General features: G+C 54.6%; 1 protein-coding gene and 2 long non-coding RNA genes across 3 annotated transcripts; 1 reads left to right on the top strand and 2 right to left on the bottom strand.

Moving 5' to 3' along the window:
• Positions 1-507: 507 nt before the first annotated feature.
• On the bottom strand, positions 508-6,254 carry LOC111095244. Its single transcript, XR_005357149.1, has 3 exons — positions 4,997-6,254; positions 2,910-3,868; positions 508-1,032 (listed from the first exon to the last, which is right to left on the bottom strand). It is a non-coding gene; the product is annotated as an uncharacterized LOC111095244 (long non-coding RNA).
• A 358-nt stretch (positions 6,255-6,612) lies between these two features.
• Positions 6,613-11,201, top strand: LOC102151339. The gene is made up of 3 exons (XR_005357148.1): positions 6,613-6,794; positions 8,904-8,979; positions 10,896-11,201. It is a non-coding gene; the product is annotated as an uncharacterized LOC102151339 (long non-coding RNA).
• CRABP1 (cellular retinoic acid binding protein 1) lies at positions 9,275-15,519 on the bottom strand. Its single transcript, XM_038533056.1, has 4 exons — positions 15,392-15,519; positions 14,755-14,933; positions 12,696-12,809; positions 9,275-9,586 (listed from the first exon to the last, which is right to left on the bottom strand). Exons 1-4 carry the CDS (start codon positions 15,459-15,461, stop codon positions 9,536-9,538), a joined length of 414 nt encoding a protein of 137 aa, XP_038388984.1. The 5' UTR covers positions 15,462-15,519; the 3' UTR covers positions 9,275-9,535.
• Positions 15,520-17,198: the final 1,679 nt, after the last annotated feature.

Raw genomic sequence — 17,198 nt, 5'->3', positions numbered from 1 at the left:
TGGGTTTGGATTTCCAAAGCTCTGAAGGCTCTGTGTCCACTGGCTGGAATCCCAGCAATTCTTTCCATAATAGTTAGTTCTTTTGATTGTAGGCATAAAAACTCAAACTAGATTAAACAAAAAGGGAAATTACTGGTTCTTGTACGTGGAATGTTCTAGGAGTGAGTTTAAAGAATATCAAACAATAGCAGAATTCTCTTTCTCCTGATCTCTCAGCTGTGTATTTTTCCGTGTTGGCTTCATTTTTCAGGCAGAAGCTTCTCAAAAGTAACACCCGATGTCTCGAAAGCTCTACCCGTAGCAGTCAGACCCAGCAAACCCAGTGGAAAGAGGGCATCCCTCCCTGAATGTGTGGACTGTAATCACACAGAAGGGTCTCACTGGCCCAGCCTGGTTCACATGCCCTTCTCAGAACCAATCGCCACGGCCATGAAGATGTGGTATTCTGACTGGCTGGCCATGACTGAACCAAATGCCGACCCCAGGTTGGGATTGAGAGCCTCACTGTAACCACACAGAATCACTTCATTTAAAGAAAAGGTGAGGGGGGTCCATAACCAGGAGGGGAAAGAAGATGTGAAAGACAAACAAAATTTAGCTGCCAAGGCCTCCTCCCAGGGCCACTAGCACAGTTGCGTAGTTTGTGCACTGCACAAACGGGGGATGGGATGCCTTCTGTGTCTGCCTTGAAGGGGCTCCTTTATCTAATCCACACAGAGGTGGCCATGTGGATGACTGCTGGCGTTTGCAATGTCCGGCACACTTTCCTTTCCTTGGTGCTGCAGTACGGCCTGGAGAACTCCTCCTCACCTTCATTTCCTCGTCCAAACCCTACTCCTCCATGAACTGGCCAGGATAAGTCATGAGCTCCTCATGTGCCCACAGAACTGTGGCTTCTGCCTCAGACGTGGTCATGCAGGTTTTCAGTTGTGATTCTTTGTCTGTCTCTTCTGGCCAAAGACAGATTCCTCAAGCACAGCACGTATGGCCACTTTGCACTTCCAGGAAGGGAGGAGGAGATGCAGGTGAGATCTGCAATTGAACAATCACCGAGGAATGAGAGCCCTCCACTAGGTAAAGAGAGGCTGTTGGCCTGATCCTGCGTATCTCCCAGCCTCTGCAGACATTGCCTGAAGGAAGGGCCTTGAATGCTGTGTCCAGAGGGCCACCACCCAAAGCCAGAGCTCTAGAAATCAAGCGCCTTTCCCCAGGAGCCCTCTGGGGAAGAGAAGGTGGCTGGGCTCCATCTGGGCCTTGCTGAGGACAGCCAGCAATTGCTCCAGGGCTCAGCTGGAGCTCCTGATTAAAACCAGATCCAGGAGTTGGGGGCCTTTGGTGAAACTGGATACCTATCTATGTAGGCAAAGGAAATGCACCCTGGGAGGGAGGGAGGCTGGCTGGCGGCCCAGCAGTGCTGGGCTGGCGGGAAGGCCCCCAGGACTGCCATGTGGGGTGATGACAGCGCTGAGAAACGGGAGTCCCATGGAGACTCGGGGAACACACCCACTTGTCTGTCTTTTCTTTCCATTTCCTGCTCTTTGTCTGCTTCTCTTCACATGGAAGACCTAGGTTCAACCCCACCACCAACTCATTCATTTGGGGCAAAGTTATTCCATCTCTAAGCCTCAGTTTGATTGCCTGTGAAATGGGGGTGGAAACTGCCTTCTTGGCTGGTTTCCCGTAGGATTAAAAGGAATGCTATGAACAGTGCTTAGTACGGGATCCTGTGCACAGTGAGGCCTAGGTACTAACTGCTAGGCCTTCTCCCTCCGTCCTTTTCCATAGAAGCGATCTGATATTGTTAAACTGCAAACAAAACCCTTGATCCCAGTAGGGGAAATACTTCATGTCCCTGACAGGTAATGCAATGTAAGGTGCACGGGCTCCAGGTTCAGATCACCCAGGATTGTAACCGTAGCTCTGCCATTTACCAACCGGGCGACTCACTCCAAGGGCATGACCACTCTGAACCCCGCGTTCTTGCCACAATGGGGAACCCAGTGACGCAGGTCCTATGCAGGCCCCAGGACTGCCGTGCAGCCACAGGCTGGAGCTGACACCTTGCAGGTCATTGGTCATGCCTCCAGCACAGTGTTTTCCTTCCTTTTCTCCCATTTGGTCCTTCTCTGCCTGTTTCCAAAGTCACAAGGCAAATACTTTCTGGGGAGCAGAGGGTGGATAGTGTTCAACCCGCAAGAGAACTCTGTGACCCTTAGTTTAGGTGGTCTATCTGAAATCACTTGGGGAACAAGAAAATTCACGAAAATTCAGATTCATGGACTCCAGCCCAAACATAGGGGATCAGATTCTCTCACTTTCTAAATGAAAATGTGTTTTAAATTTCCAAAGTAATAATGCCCATTCTAAACGACTTCCAACAATACAGAAATAACGAATAAACACACCCAATCCTCAGGGGTAACTGCTGTTCAGTGTGGTGTGTGTAATCTAGGGTCTTGTGTTTTTCCTGGAAAGAGTGGACCATATAGTTGTCCCCCCCCCACTAAACAAGAATCACCATCGCTCATTTTTGGTCAAACTTCACATAGCTTGAGCATCTTTCCACAACAGGACATGTAGGACCGCCTCATTCCATTAAATAGCCACAGAGAATCCCATGACTGTCGTGGTCAAAGTGACCGTCCCCCCAGGGGTGGATGCTGTGGGCTCTGTCTGCCTGTCCTGCGCAGCCAGTCAAGCCTCTGTCCCCCAGCTTTGTGCAGAGGGGCAGGCAGAGGCCCAGAGTCTTGGGAGGGCAGGGGCAGAACCGGGATTGATACCTCTGCTCCCTGACATGCTCTCTGAATCCAATCACAGCACACGTTTATGTTTTAAAAAGATGTTCAAAGGGAACTTAATATCTTTCTGAACCTTCTCCTGACAGTAGAGAAGAGAAAAAAACTCATTACCTATCCCATGCGTTTCTGAGAACTGGATTTTTTTCTCCAACTTTCTCCGAGTTTTTGCCTTTCATTATATTCTTTGCAAGAGTTCATGACTCCATAAATATTTCCTACACATTGTTTCTGAAGCGAATGTTGTTTTTGCTGGCATCCCGAAATCCTGTTCCCCGCGGTACAGCTGCTCTGTGAGACCTGGCGAAGCCTCACTTTAGCCTGAGACCCCCTCCCCCCTATGCACCATGATTGATAGGTCTCTCCCTCTGGTAAGAACCGATGGAATTAGAAAGCTATGGCTGTCATCTGTTTTGCTGTTAAGTAAATTTCTCCAAGTCCTGTAGGTAGCCTTTCCAGAAGGATAAACGATCCACTTGTCAGGGATAGAACATGTAATGTTTGCAGAATCCTTGTGAGAATTTGCTCTTTGCCCAGAAACTAAGCTCCATATTCCGACTAAGCAACAGGCCCAGGAAACCCTCCTCCCCGAGGTAAGAGTTTGATTGGAAGTGACCCCTGCCCATAGAGTCACATGCTCTTGGAAGCTTCTGCCTCCACTGAGGCCCCTGCACCAAGGGGCTGGTCAGAAACGGCTCGGATTCCTGAGTCCAAGGGAAGAGGACCAGCCGCCCACAGTGCTGGGAACATCTGAAAGTTGTTAGCGCCGTCTTGGGCAAAAGACAGTACAGACGAAGGACGGAGTAGCTCTTGTGCTTGTGGCCTGCCTCTGGCCTTCAGACTCTGCTCTCAGACTGCTCAGACTCTGCTTCTATCTTAGAATCAAAACTAGAGCCCTCTCCCGGCCCTAGATGCTGCCTCCCGACAGCAGGGCTGACACAGGACACGTACCCAACGAACATGGGGATTCTTGTCACACAAACGGCAAGGACATTCTCAAAAACAACAAGGCTCCTACCAAAGGCTTCGGAGTAAGTTCAAAGAGGCTTCTGCTGGCCAATCGTGGACAGCACCTGCAGGGGAGCGAAAGGCAAACATATTTCAATCTACAAATTTATAGTGACACCCCCAAAAAAGTTAAAAAAAAAAAAACAGCAAAACCCAAAACACCAAAATGCATTGGTTCCCTTTGAAGAATGACAGGAGAACCAACTCCTTACTTTGAAAAGTAGTAGGTACAGAGAAGAATCCAACACATCTCCTGCTTGTCCCATGTAACCCACCCGGCAGGATCACCACATGGTAGATGAGGGGGCTTCACTTCTCGTGGAAGTATCTAGCTATAAATGAAGAAATGCTGGCTTTAGGATACCCTGTGTCCTAACCTCCAGTGAAGCCATGGATCTCGGCAGCCACCACCGCTGGCTGCTGACAGCACGGAGAGGAACTGGATCTTCCGAGTCCCCTAGGGAGGTACTGCACACACGGCCTCTGCTGCAGTCTCACAAGAAAAATCAAGCCTGAATCTGCCTGAACTTCTAGACATACCCACTGTTTTACAAGAAATACAGCAAACAACACCGCGGAAATGTAACCATAAAAATCCAGACTGTGAGAAACTTTACAGGACAAAAACCAATCTCTCCAACAAACACACCTAAAAATAAAAGGAGGTGGTGGTGGGGTGAGGGGGAATTAGAGATCCAAAGAGACTTAAAAGAAAGATGAATCAATCACAAAGTACTCTCCTTTACAAACCCGATTTGAACAATCAGGCAAAGGAAGTTATGAGACAATCAGGAAGCTTTGAATATTGGAAGGATATTTGATGATATTAGGAATTACGTTTAATCTTTAAGGTATGATAATCATGGTTACTTTTAAGGTAATTATCAACTTTTAGTGACATACACTGAAATATTTATAGATGAAATCATAAATTGTCTAGGATTTGCTTCAAAGTAATCCAAGAGTGGGGACTGTACATGAAACAAGATTGGAGACAAAGATTGTTGAAGCGGGTAATAGGTGCATGGAATCATTATACTATTTACTGCGGCAGATACTTCAAATTTTCTATAAGAGTTAAAAATAAATGAATAAATAAAGACAGGGCACTGTAGAGAGAGAACCTCCGATCTTGACAAGCCCCTGAACAACGACCCCGGCGGACTTGTGCCCTGGGTTCTAGCTATCCACACCTGGGATGCTGATGATGGAGCAGCTTGAAGGCTGGGATAAGCACAGCGGTCTGTGCAATTTACAAGTGTGCAGTAGAAGAGAATTTCACATGCACTCCAGGTCCCATGCAAGGAACTCTCCAGAGACTCCGTGAAGACAGATTTTCTCCCAATGACATACACCTTGGAGCACAGTGTATCCTAGATAGTAGGGAGGGCAGACACAGATGCAAGGCATGTTTCCAACATGACGGAGGCCGTTGCTGGCCCTAACGGGCAGGTACGCAGGTACGGTAAGGGTACCAAGAAGGCAGGAAGGTGGCCGGAGTGCACCCAGCTGGAGTGGGCTAACATCTCTGAGGGGCCAGAGCGGGTCAGGTTGGTGCTGTGCAGGCCACCTTCCTAAGCTTGTAGCCCGCATCTTCTCTGATGCATCCTTGCTGCTCACTTCCGGTGCCAGTTGCCATGGTGACCGGAAGGAGTTGAAGAGGGCAGTGAGGAGGATGTTACCATATGAATGGGGTCTTGCATAAGATACTTCAGCATCACTTTCCTGGAGGGGGACAGCACATTGTGTAGTGCCACTGTGTGGCAGTGTCATGAACACAAGACTTCCTGGACATCTGCCAGCCAGACAGGCCTCTGACCTTCTGTTGCCTCCGCCTATTAGTGATGATTGTGTTACTTCCAAGTATGGAAGCCACTGTATAACAGGCTTAAACAAAGGGCTTTTTTCTTGTCCTTTTTTCCCCTTAATCACACAGCAATACCCTCAAAGAGGGGTGGGGACTGTATTATCTCAGCGACTTGGGCTGGCATCTCCGAGATTCTCTCGGCGTCTTCCTCAGGGGTGTAAGATGGCTGCACCAGCTCCAGGTATTGGCTCTCACTCCACACTCTGCCACAGGCGGGGGTTACCTCCTGGGCTCTGCTCCCGGCATCCAAGCCCGGAGCCGACCTCCCCTAAGTCTCATGGTCAACTCCACGCAGGGTGCAGCGGTGCCCTTCGGGGCCTTCGGGGCCTCCACTATGGGAGGTGGGCAGGGAGAGGGCAGGAGACACCAGGGCAGGCGACCAGCCGAAACCTTCCCGTTTCTCCCAAATGGGGTTGGGATGTTGGCCGCCTGCCCCCCAGACGGAGCAGGTAACGCGTGTCCTCTGCGCCGCCTGGCCTCGGGGACAGGGCCCAGGGACTCTCGGCTCTTCCAGCGGTCAGACAAGCCGCAGGTGCTACGGAGCACCAGGCGGGCCGGGCCAGAGAGGCGGGGCCAGGGCCGGAGAGGCGGGGCCAGGGCCCGAGGGGCGGGGCCAGAGAGTGGGAGACCCGGCCCGGAGGGGCCAGGCGACGGGGCCACAGAGGCGGGAGGGGGCCGCGGAGGGGGCCCCAAGCGGGCGGGCTCGGGTCTTGGAAACGCGAACCAGCCAAGGCCCAGACGCAGGAGCAACTTCGGACCGGCGCCGCACAGCCGGGCTCACGGGCGTCGGGGAAGCCCAGCATACTGACCCTTCACCCCAAACCCCATGGCCCAGCCATGCCGGGGCGCCCCACCGCCGCCTTCTGGCTCCGCCCACGCTTTGGCCCCGCCCCGCTGTGGTCACGTGATGCGGTCTGGGGCCCCGCCCCCAGCGGTGATTGGTTCGGGCGGTCATGTGACCGGACCGCTGCGCAGGAAACCCAAATGGAGGGATGGGCTGAGGGGTCTGGCTTCGTGGCGGCCCCACCTGCCCGGTGTCGTCTAGGTTTGCCGGTGCTGCCGTGGAGCCGAAGTTGGCTGTGTTTCGGTTTCTAGCACTGGCAACCTGAAGGTGTGCCCAGGAGGTAGCCCTTGCCTTTTCTGTTGTGCCTGGCTAGGCCAAGCAGGGGGTGGGGGTGGGGGTGGGGGTGGGGGTGGGCCTTGAATGCCGGGCGGAGTTGGACCTCCCAGAGCTCGAGCGCGGGGATGCGAGGGCGGCAGTGAGTTGGGAGCAGTGTTGTAGATGACTGAGGACAGTGACACCGCGTGGGTTTTCGTCCCCCGTATGTGCCAGGCAGTGTGTGTGCACCAGGCTCTGGGGAGCTCGGCGCTCCAGAGTCAGTGGGGACACGGTGCACGTGCTGCGGGTGACCCGGGCGTCCAGAGGTGCCCGCGTTGGGGCCTCGGCCTGGGACTCGATTTCCGTTCGGGTCCCGACGTCAGGGTGGGGACGTCCAGCCCCACGTCGGCCGCTGCGCTCAGCCTGGAGTCGCCGGGGACTCTCCCTCCCTCTGGCCTCCCCACCCCACCCACCCCCTAAAGAGAAGGATACATGTGTGCCAGACGTGCCCCATGTGCCCTGTGACTAAAGAACGTGATGGAGACACCCTAAATCCCGGTCAGGAAAGGGGAAGGCCCTCCTGCACCTGCCCTTCCACCCGGACCTGCCCCCTTTGGGCTAGATCCGGAGAAGAGCCCAGAAGTATATACCCCAAGACGTCTGAGGCTTCACTCTGTCCGTCCCCGTTGCGGAGCTCCCAGCACCCGTAGTGCAGTACAGACACGCCAGCCCCGTCTCTATGCCGACCTGACTTTCACCCTTTCTTTTGTGGCCAGCTTGGGCCCCTCACCTCCCTCTAGTCTGACATCCTTGTGCAGGTTAGCCATCCATGCAGCCTTCCTCTCCACCGCACACCAGGCCAGGTGCTCCCTATCCTTACAGGCCCAACTTGACCCCCTTCCTGCAGGAAGCCATCAAGCAATACCTCTAACACTTGCTCTCTGCTATAGGAAACTCATGTTGGACTGAGTGTGGACCTGGAGCAAAATGTTAAGTATGTCATGGTGTCTGTACCCACTGTCCAGGTGGCACTCAGGCTGTTCCCATGAAGGGTTTTGAGAAGTTCTGGGACATGCAGAGGTCACTCAGGGTCCTGGAGAGAGTGTATAGCCCAGTGTTAGAGTCTCTTCTACCCATAATCCAGCCCTGCTCTGATACACCAGGGCCTAGTGGATGGGGCTGAGAAACAGTTGCTACCAGAGCTGTTGGTGTGCATGGAGGGCAGCACAGCCCAGACCATCCCTAGACTGCAGGTTGTAGGATGTGAGCTGTGTTCAAGATTCAGCAGAAGACCCCCTTCCCCACACAGTTCCACGTAAGCAACAGAGTATCTGGGAGACTTTGAAGTTCTGCAAGAGCACTGTGGGGACCTGCACTTCAGAAGTGTGAGGATTTAGGTAAACGTGTCCTCATTTACTCTCAGGTCGTGGTGCCTGGCCCTTAGGTAATCTGCCCCATGAGACTGTGAGCTCTTTGGGGGTCACTGTCTCCTGGCCTCATCCATCCCTGCACGTGTTGGTCAGCTAACTCTAGCCTGGCTTCGCCAAGAACCCATGTACCTGAGAGCAGAGATATGCCCAAGAAGCTGGGAAAACAACACACATGAGGGCAGGAACCATGGGGAGATAGACAATCCAAGGTCCACATAAAAGGGGGGGGAAGCTGTTAGCCCCGTGGGAATGTCAGTTCCAGGATGCCAGATTTTCCCAATTTTTCTCCTAAGGAAACAGAAATCTAGATTTTTATGTGAAATCTCCTTATTTTAAAATGTAAGAGTTGGCAACTGTGGAGTGTCATCCACGTACATGTTCAGATCCATTCTGTGCCTGGCAGTGTTCAGGGAGGGTGACTCTCGAGGACAGCACCTCACCGGCCCTTGGATTCCAATTGGGTGTGGCCAGTGGGCAGCACGGGTAGATCAGAGATGGAAAGCTGGGAGGTCAGGATACTTAACCCTGGGAGGGCGTGGAGTTCCGAGGCAAACTCCACGCCCACTCCCACCCCTTATGTCACTGGGGCCATGGTTTGGACAGTGGCTACGTCCCTCCACGCACGGCCACAGCTCCTATATGGTGGCCTCTCCCCTGGGCTTTAGCTCTTATGATCTGGGGTTCTGTGTGCCTTCTGTTTGCAGGCGCAGCAGGTAACAGCTCCTCTGTTGCTAGTCTGAGGGCCACCGCATCCTTTCTGATTCTCTTCATCCTATCCAGGTCAGTGCCTATGTAAACTATCCCTTTATTCTGGGATCCCCTCAATATACCTTTTGAATGTACCCTCCCTCTCCTGCTAGGACACAGACTAATTCTAGTGGACAACGCTGTGAAGCCCAAACACACCTGGATCTCAGTCTAGATCCAGCTGGAAGGAGCCTGTGTGCTCCACCCAGGGGACCCAGGCAGCAGGCTGACACTGAAGACACCACACAGGGCAGTGCAATGCCAAGGACCGCGGGTGCACAGTAACCCATGCTGAAACTGAAGAGGCAGCTCAAGGAAAGGAAGAGCCTTGAAATTTGGCCAACCAGTTTAATGATGGGTGGAACCATGCAGATGCCAAACTACAGAGCACCAGGGGCAGGGGCACAGAGGCTTTGGGGAGGGGGGGGCACCACACCACCAGCACAGGGAGAACAGGGCTCTTGGGGAGGCACAACACCACCGGCATGGGGAGAACAGGGTAAGGGAAGGTCCCCGGCAACTCAGACCTAAGGACATTTCTCAGGGGAACATGCATCCCACCCCCAAAGCAGGAACAAGCCGGCCGCCTTCACTCTCGAACATAAATTCTCGTGCAGACCACGTCATCGGCGCCGAACGTCTGCAGAGAAGGAAAAGCAATCAGAGCAGATGCCTGTGCAGATACGTTTAAAGCATATCACTAATAAGGCCGCTTACGGCCCCGTTAAAGACTCTTTGTAACAGACATTCAATTTCCTGTGCCATGTGTTCATGCTAACTGCTAAGGTCTTTTTTTCTTTTTCTTTTTTTCCTCCCTTAAGCTCCGTACTGGCAGAGAGGCAGCTGTGGTGTAGAATTCTATGTAATTTCCCTTTGTTTCTGGAGCCTGTGAATACTGACATAAATACTTGGTTTGAAAAATTAAACTGAAAGGGGAAGATGTCACACTGGACATTTCTAAAGTGGCTCTGTTGCTTCACATGACTTCAGGAGAGCAAGGGTCCTGTGCTGACCAGTGAGATGGGGCCTTGTTGAGGAGAGCGCAGAAGCACCTTCCAGGGAGCAGCTGCCCACCCCTCAAGCCACCCACAAGCCAGAAAACTGGTCTGAGCTGTAAAGGCCCAGTGCTGGCTCCCAGACCCAGCTCTGCAGCATACAGCTGGCACACTGGGCACTGCCCTGCCTCTTGCTGGTTTGGAGTGGAAAGGAAGGGTTTCAGATGGGTGGAATCCAACAGGATGATCCCAAAGTCTCTTTCCAGCTAAAATTTTACGGTTCTTTGTTTGCTGTGCTGTAGGCACAAGCCATTCCACAGATGGAGGTTTTCCTTCTGGCCCCTAAAATGGTGTCGCCTGTAAATAAACTATCAAAACTCCCCCAAACTAGCAATTATGCACAGGCCTGCTCTCTTGGGCTCCCACAGGCAGTTCAGTATGTTTGTTTCACAAACAAAACCAAGAATCAAAATTGTTCTGTAGATCTGATGCAGGCATGTCTGCAGATGTACACCGTTCAGTAGGAGCATCCCTAGCTCTGCAGTTCTCAAAGGGGCATGAGGCCTGGGAGAGGCTGAGAGCCTGGACAGACCTGGACCTTTGCCTGCCCTGGCCTGTCAGCTGGCAATCAAGCTGAGAGGCAATCAAGGAGCAGGTGCTATTATGCCAATGTGTGTCTCAGGGAAATACTAGTCATGAGTGATACTCAGAAGCAAATGTCCATCATCACCAACTCCTTTTCCAAGTAGGGAGCTAGCTGCTCATACCAGCCCAGGTGTACTTGCTCTGGACACCTCCTCCGTCTGCACCTGATTCTGTGCTGGGAGGAAGGCAGGGGTTCCCACCATCATTCACCTCTAGATGTGCCAACCTCTCAGCTCTACAACCATGGAGTGTTTGGGGTTTGACTCCTTCCATGGATCTGACCATCCTCGTATCTGACACCTCCCACAGGCCGACACAAGAAGAAATCACATTTCCAACCATATCTGAAACGTCTTTCTCAGCTGGCACCCGTACTGAAAGACTCCTGCAAGAAACTCTAGAAATGTTCCAGGGTGGTTTGAGGGAAGATACTCTGTTTTCACGGAAGGCAGCTTACAGCCCCCGGGGGACAATTTACTGTTGGCACGGGGAGCACTTATTTCAACTTAACTAGGATAATTTGCCTCTTGTTATAAGGAGATGGCATCTCCCTGCGTTTTGGATTTATTAACGATAACAACCCTTGAAATAAAAGCCCATATTTCAGGTCTCAAATGCCAAGGATTAATGTGCCCTTTGAGGGTTGTCTGGTCGGCTGAGCCAGGGAAGGATGCAGGGGTGGAGGTGGGGAGGGAGGCACCGTGCAGCAGTGTGCTCTGGTTGCTTGCATGTTACCAGGTTAATAAAATCATACTTTCTCGTGGCAAGACAAGCTTGCTCAACCCGCAGCCACGCTCCAGAACTCTCGTACCAGTGAACCTTTTGTTCTGTTCCTTTTTCTCTAAGTTCCACATCTCAGCCTCAAACTCCTCCTCCAATTCCATCAAGTATTCCTTCCTAGAAACAGCATTCACTAGGTTGCAAAGTAAGCCAGTCCCCTTCTCTATGAAAGCAGACAGTGCTCAAAATGAAATCCGGCAGAGGAGGACAAGAGGAGAGCCTAAGATCAAACAGCCCCAGTTAAACTAATGGAGACGGCTCCATTCAGGGTCTGCTCTCAGGATCAACGTGCAATTTCAGGGCTGAGAGCAGCCGGGTGATCAGACTTAGTGTCAGCCCTCACTCTACAGCCACGCCCAGGTCACACAGGGAGGCTACCCCACTCTGCAGGCTCCCTCCCCAACACTGCTAAGATGGGGCCTCAGGCATCCTGGAGGGAACATGGTAACAATATGCCTGATGGAGAACAAAGGATATCATTTTCTGGTTACCCACACAGCTTTTCCCTTTTCTTGCGTGTGTGTGCATGTGTGTGCGTGTACACTTGGTGCGTGTGTGTGTGCGCGTGCATGCATGTGGGGGGTGTGTGCATGTGTGTGTGTGGGTCTGGCAGGGGTGGGGTTGCTGCAGGGAAAGCCTGGTCTACTCTGAAACACAAAAGAAGAGGGACTGAGCCTTCCCCTGTCCTGGCCAACCTCCTTTGCCCCCACACCTAAAGGACAAGGAGGTGTGTGATTAAACGGTGGGGGTTTCTAAATTGGCCTCACCAGGTGAATTTTGTGTGGCCAGGAATGTTTAAAATGTTTTAATCTGAATGTCTTTCAGGTGGGGCCCACCCTTCCCCTAGCCCCACACGGTGTTTCACTCAGACCCTTCCCCCATCAGCACAACTCGCCTGGCCCCTGAAGGCCTCCGTTGTTGGTAAGTTTAAGGGTAAAAATGCTCTCTGAGGCTCCCAGTGCTGACATGCTAAAATTCCTGAAATCTTTCCCTGGCAGCAAAATGAGGAGTGAGAAGGGGGGAAAAATCCCTATGCAGAGTGAAAATCCCTGGGGCCTCACAGCCAGGGTAGGGTCAAGGGGGAGGCCAGCTCGGAGAATCCACCAAGGCTCCACTGGATGCACAGGGAGGACACTGCAGCCTGTCATAGCCCTGCTGTGCCCCCGATCCACGCTCCTCCCAACCACACCATGGAACGATGATTGCCTGTGACCTAAACTGTCACCTCGAGCTTTCCGCTCACATTTTAACCCAGGGTAAAGCATTTGCGTGGCGCACTGTAGGCATCATCTAGGGCTGTGGGGTTGATTTAGGGGTCCATGACCTCACCAGGATGAGCTCGTCGTTGGCCAGCTCGCGGGTCCAGTAGGTTTTGGGGCCATCCCCCTCAAGGAGAGTTTGTGTGCAGTGGATTTTGTTCTCATTCTCCCAAGTGGCCAAACTCTGTGGGCAGGAAAACCATTCGTGACATTAATTACAGTCTTGGCAGCAGGAATAGAGATAACAGTGAGCTCCGGAGAGTCACTGCTATGGAGAGAAGCAGCACATGGTCCCCGTCAGCAGGGCACAGAGCCCTCTGCTGCGCCCTATGGAGTTCACAGATTCAGGAGGCGGCCGGTCACAGGTTTTATGGGGAATAAATATTACCTTGTATCCCCCCAAGTCTTCCCCCATCACATACAGACACACACACACACTCAGGGGAACCAGCAACGCTTGAGGCATGCTTTACATCTCCAGTAATGACATTTACAGCACGCAGTGATTAATTTATGTCAGAATGGACTATCACTTCAAGCAATTGGGGTATTAAGGACAAGAACTTTCCCATCAACTGTACTATTGTAGGACCACTCAGACACCACAGCCAGCAGATCCAAAGCCCTCTCCACTGCACAGAGTTGGGGATAACACCCTCCTCTCTATGTGCACTCATCAGATGCAGCACACTCGCTGCTCTGATAAACCCAAGTGTCATTAGCTCTAAGGATAAAAACACAACCACTTTCCAGGCTAGGTCCCAAAGACAAAACAATCTGATGCTCCTGGAGGTGGGAGGTGGGGTTTTCCCCAGTCTGCACAAAACAGAGTGCTCGACATTGGGGTGGGAGACCGATTCGGGATGCACACATATTTACTTTCTGACACTTGCCAGGCTGGCGTGTGAACCTGATTTTTACCAGAATCACCATCTCTGGCGGTAGCTGGATGTCCCCACCTGAGCCCTGCCAATTGCCAGGCCTTCTCCCCGTGATTCCAAGATGTTCACTCTTACTACCCCCAACCACTCTTTTGTGTTTTCTAACAGTGCAGTGGCGAGCGGCTCAGAATCTGCCAGCTCTAAGCCTGGACATGGCTTTCTGGCCACTCGGGTTCTGGGGGCCAGCTCCTGTGGCCGTGTCTGTGTGTCCTCCTCCCAAATCCAGAGCCCAGAGAGTCCCACTCCGCAGATCAGACAGGCACCACTTAGGAGAGACTTAATTCCTCACTTTCTGGAACATTATTAGCATTTCTTTGTTTTTCACACGGGAAAGAGAGGGAGACATTTTGTCACTTTTTAAATAAGTGGTAGAAGCAGCGACAATTTTTCCATCTACGCTCAAAATACAGGACTAACTGGCCATTCTATTCAACCAGATGTAATTTTTGCCCATCTGAGAAAGGAATGTACAACCGCTGCTTCACTCCATTGGTTCATCCCTGGGGCCAATATACATAGAAATGCAAAACTCTGGCCCTTGAGGACTAAAGCACTTAATCCATCTTCCCAGCCAGAATCTGCCTTGCTTTTGTAAGGATCCCGCCTTTCCCGTTAGAAACCAGGCTGAGGGTCGCACGGAGAGGTCGACCTTGCTGGCTCACAAGGCTGCTGAAACTGGATCCAGGGTGTCCGGGGTGGGGGGGTGGGGGGGTGGGTCAGGGATCGGGGACCCCGAAGGGGCGCTGGGGGGGGGCGCTCCACCTGCGACAGGAGACGTGGCTGACAGGAGACGTGGCTGCGGCACGGCCCCCGTGGCCCCGCACCCACCTCCCGCCCGCGTCCGTGCCGGCACCCCCCGCACCCGCACCAGCGCCCGCACCCGCAGCCTCATCCACACCCCTGCCCGCACCCCCGCGGACGCCGCCGCCCGGGGTTCCCCGCCGCTCCGGGAGCAGCTGTGAGCGCGGAGGAGGCGGCTCGGGGTGGGTGGGGGCGCGCTGGGGAGGCCCCTCTCCCGAGCCCAGGGCAAGCCGCTCGCACGAAGAACCCTCTCTGCAAACCCTCTCTGCCCGCCCTTGCAAGGGAAGCACGCCCCAGCTGCAGGAGGAGGCAGGGGCGCGTTGGGCTGCGGCGGCCCGGGGCGTGGAGGGGGCGCGCCCGGAACGCCGCCCGCTTCTGGGGCCTCACCCTGCACTTGCGTCCGTCCACCGTCTCCTCCTCGAAGCCTTCGCCGACCTTGAAGTTGATCTCGGTGGTGCGCACGGTGGTGGACGTCTTGATGTAGAACTGGTCCCCGTCCTGGCGGATCTCCACGTGCGGCTTGGACGCCGCCGCCACCGCCACCTTCCTGAGCATGGCGTTCACACCTGCAGGGCAACGAGGGCTGCGCCACCGGACCCCTGGCCGCGAGCCCCGGCCGCAAAGCGTTCCCGCGCCTCCCCTAACCCTCGCCCCAATTTTCGGGAGGTGAAACTGAGGCTCAGCGAGGGCAAGTGGCTTTCCCTGCGCAGCGCGATGAATTCGTGGCCGGGCCCGGCCTCACAGCGAGTCTCCAAATGGCAAGTCCCTGGTCCTCCTTGGACTCCAGCGAGAGTCCTCCTCGCGCTGACCCAGCGCAGACAGGCTGAGCCGTCGGGGGGTGGGGGGGACGGCGCGCGGCTTCGGGGCTCCCCTCACCGCCGCCCCCGGGGTGGCCCCGGCACGCTCCCCTTGCCCTCGCCCTCGCCCCGGGGACTCCCTCCGCCTGGGCCGGTCCCGGAGCCTGCGGGCCCGGGCACCCCGGAGCCGCTCGTCCTCGTCGGCGCGCACCCACCCGCCCGCTTACCCAGCGCCTTGAGGAGCTCGTCGAAATTCTCGCTGCTGCGCATCTTCCAGGTGCCGGCGAAGTTGGGCATGGCGAGGCGGCGGGCGGCGGGCGGCGGGCGGCGGGCGGGCGGACAGCTGCGGCGCGGCGGGCTCACTGCGGGCTGCAGGGCGGAGACTGACGCTCGGCGCCCGGCCCGCGCGCCCGGAGTCCCTGGGAGGGCGCCCCCCGCCCCGCCCCCCGCCCCGCCCCGCCCCCGCTCCGCCCCCGCCCCCCGCGGCCCGCACCCGGCCTCGCTGCTGCGCCCCTGGCGCCCGCACTCCTGCAGCTGGGGGACGGCCCTGGGGGAGGGTGGGCGCAGCGGGGCGGGGCGGGGCGGGGAGGGTCGTGGAGGAGCACTGCAGCATTCTCTCTACTTGTGTGCACTTTGAGAATAACCGTAATATAAAGTGAAAATGCAGTGTATGGTGGGGCCAGCAGAGTGGCGAGCCGCGCTCTCCCCACTCCGGCCTCACCTTACGGGCGTGCGCAGCCGCTGTACCCCCACTCAGTGCTGGATCCTATTCCGCAACCCCCCTCCGCACACACACCCGCGCAGGACCAATGAGAGCGATGGCAGGGGAGGGAAAGCCGCAGTCCCACGACCCCCGCCCAGGGCGCGAGGGGCAGGAGGCCGCCTAGGCCGCACAGCCTCGGGACCGGCACCCTGGTAGGAGCAGCCCGTTCTGCAGAGAAGTGTGGCTTGCATTCTGCAGAGGGGTTCCCTTATCTTCTCCCGTTGCTCCCAAGTGTGCACCATGCTTAACACCCCCTTCAGTGTCCCCAGCAAGAAGATACGCCACTTTTTGGCTGCCTGGAACGTGCATGGCTGACCCCAAGTCCCTGTCCACTGTACCATCATCCATGCCTGAGCCAAACTGCACAACTCAGGATTCTAGAGCCAGCTACACACTTTCCCGAGGCCACTTCTGCCCATGCCGTGCCCTCTCCCTGGAATGCCCCTTCGCTTTCCTGTCCGAGGTCCTAAAATCATGCCCATTTCTTCAAGTCCATCTCTATGCTCTCTTCTGTGATATTCAGTTTCCTAACCAAATCAATTGTTTTTCTCTGAACCCACAGGATCCGTGTTTGGTTTTGCTCTTGTTCCAGTATTTTGCTCTTGTTCCAGATAGTATCCCTGCTATCTATCACCTGAGCTCCTATAGGGCAATGACTGAATGTTCATCTTTTCCTCTCTGGCTCAAGCTCTGCCAGGTGGGGCTCCATAAATAAGCATCGATTTGAGAGGATGTAAGTGCTTTGCAGCCCGGAGGACGTGTGGGGGGAAGACCCCCAGAGGGCTGCAGGATTCTGTTGACCACCTGGTGAACAGGGCTCTGCTGTCTGCAGGGGGCTGGGGCTGGGCTCCCGCGCTGGGGCCCCGAGGATCTGTCTTAGAAAGCAGCTGAGGATAAGAGAGGGCGGAGAGACCGTCACCAGCTGGAAAGAGATGTGGGTAGGGCTGGGCTTATCGGGCTGAGACGCCAGCAGTCACACAGGCCCACGTGCTTAGGTGAGCCTGGTGGTTGGTTCATTTTGAAATTCTTCATCATTTTTGAACAATGTGCATTTTCATTTTGCACTGGGATCCACAAATTATGTAGCTGATCCTGAGTGTGGGAGGCAGAAGATAAGGTGGCCATCGAATCAGACTCATTTCATAGAGGGACTGGCATCTCTACAGTGAGGGGGCAAAACAGGGGTGTCACACAGCTTAGGCAAGCCCCTACCCCAGCCAACACTGCTCCCCATAAGGCTTCTGCATCTTAAGAGCAGGGCCAGGGAGGGA

The sequence above is a fragment of the Canis lupus genome, chromosome 3, assembly GCF_011100685.1.
Source record: "Canis lupus familiaris isolate Mischka breed German Shepherd chromosome 3, alternate assembly UU_Cfam_GSD_1.0, whole genome shotgun sequence".
Taxonomy (NCBI): domain Eukaryota; kingdom Metazoa; phylum Chordata; class Mammalia; order Carnivora; family Canidae; genus Canis; species Canis lupus.
This window is presented reverse-complemented; position numbering and strand designations above follow the sequence as displayed.

Coding starts and splice junctions, on each gene's coding strand:
- CRABP1 (XM_038533056.1), bottom strand. CDS start 15,461: ATGCCCAACTTCGCCGGCACCTGGAAGATGCGCAGCAGCGAGAATTTC. Junction 12,810..14,754: donor TGGACGGACGCAAGTGCAGG/GTGAGGCCCCAG, acceptor TCCTGCCCACAG/AGTTTGGCCACTTGGGAGAA. Junction 9,587..12,695: donor CCAACGACGAGCTCATCCTG/GTGAGGTCATGG, acceptor CCTTCTCTGCAG/ACGTTCGGCGCCGATGACGT.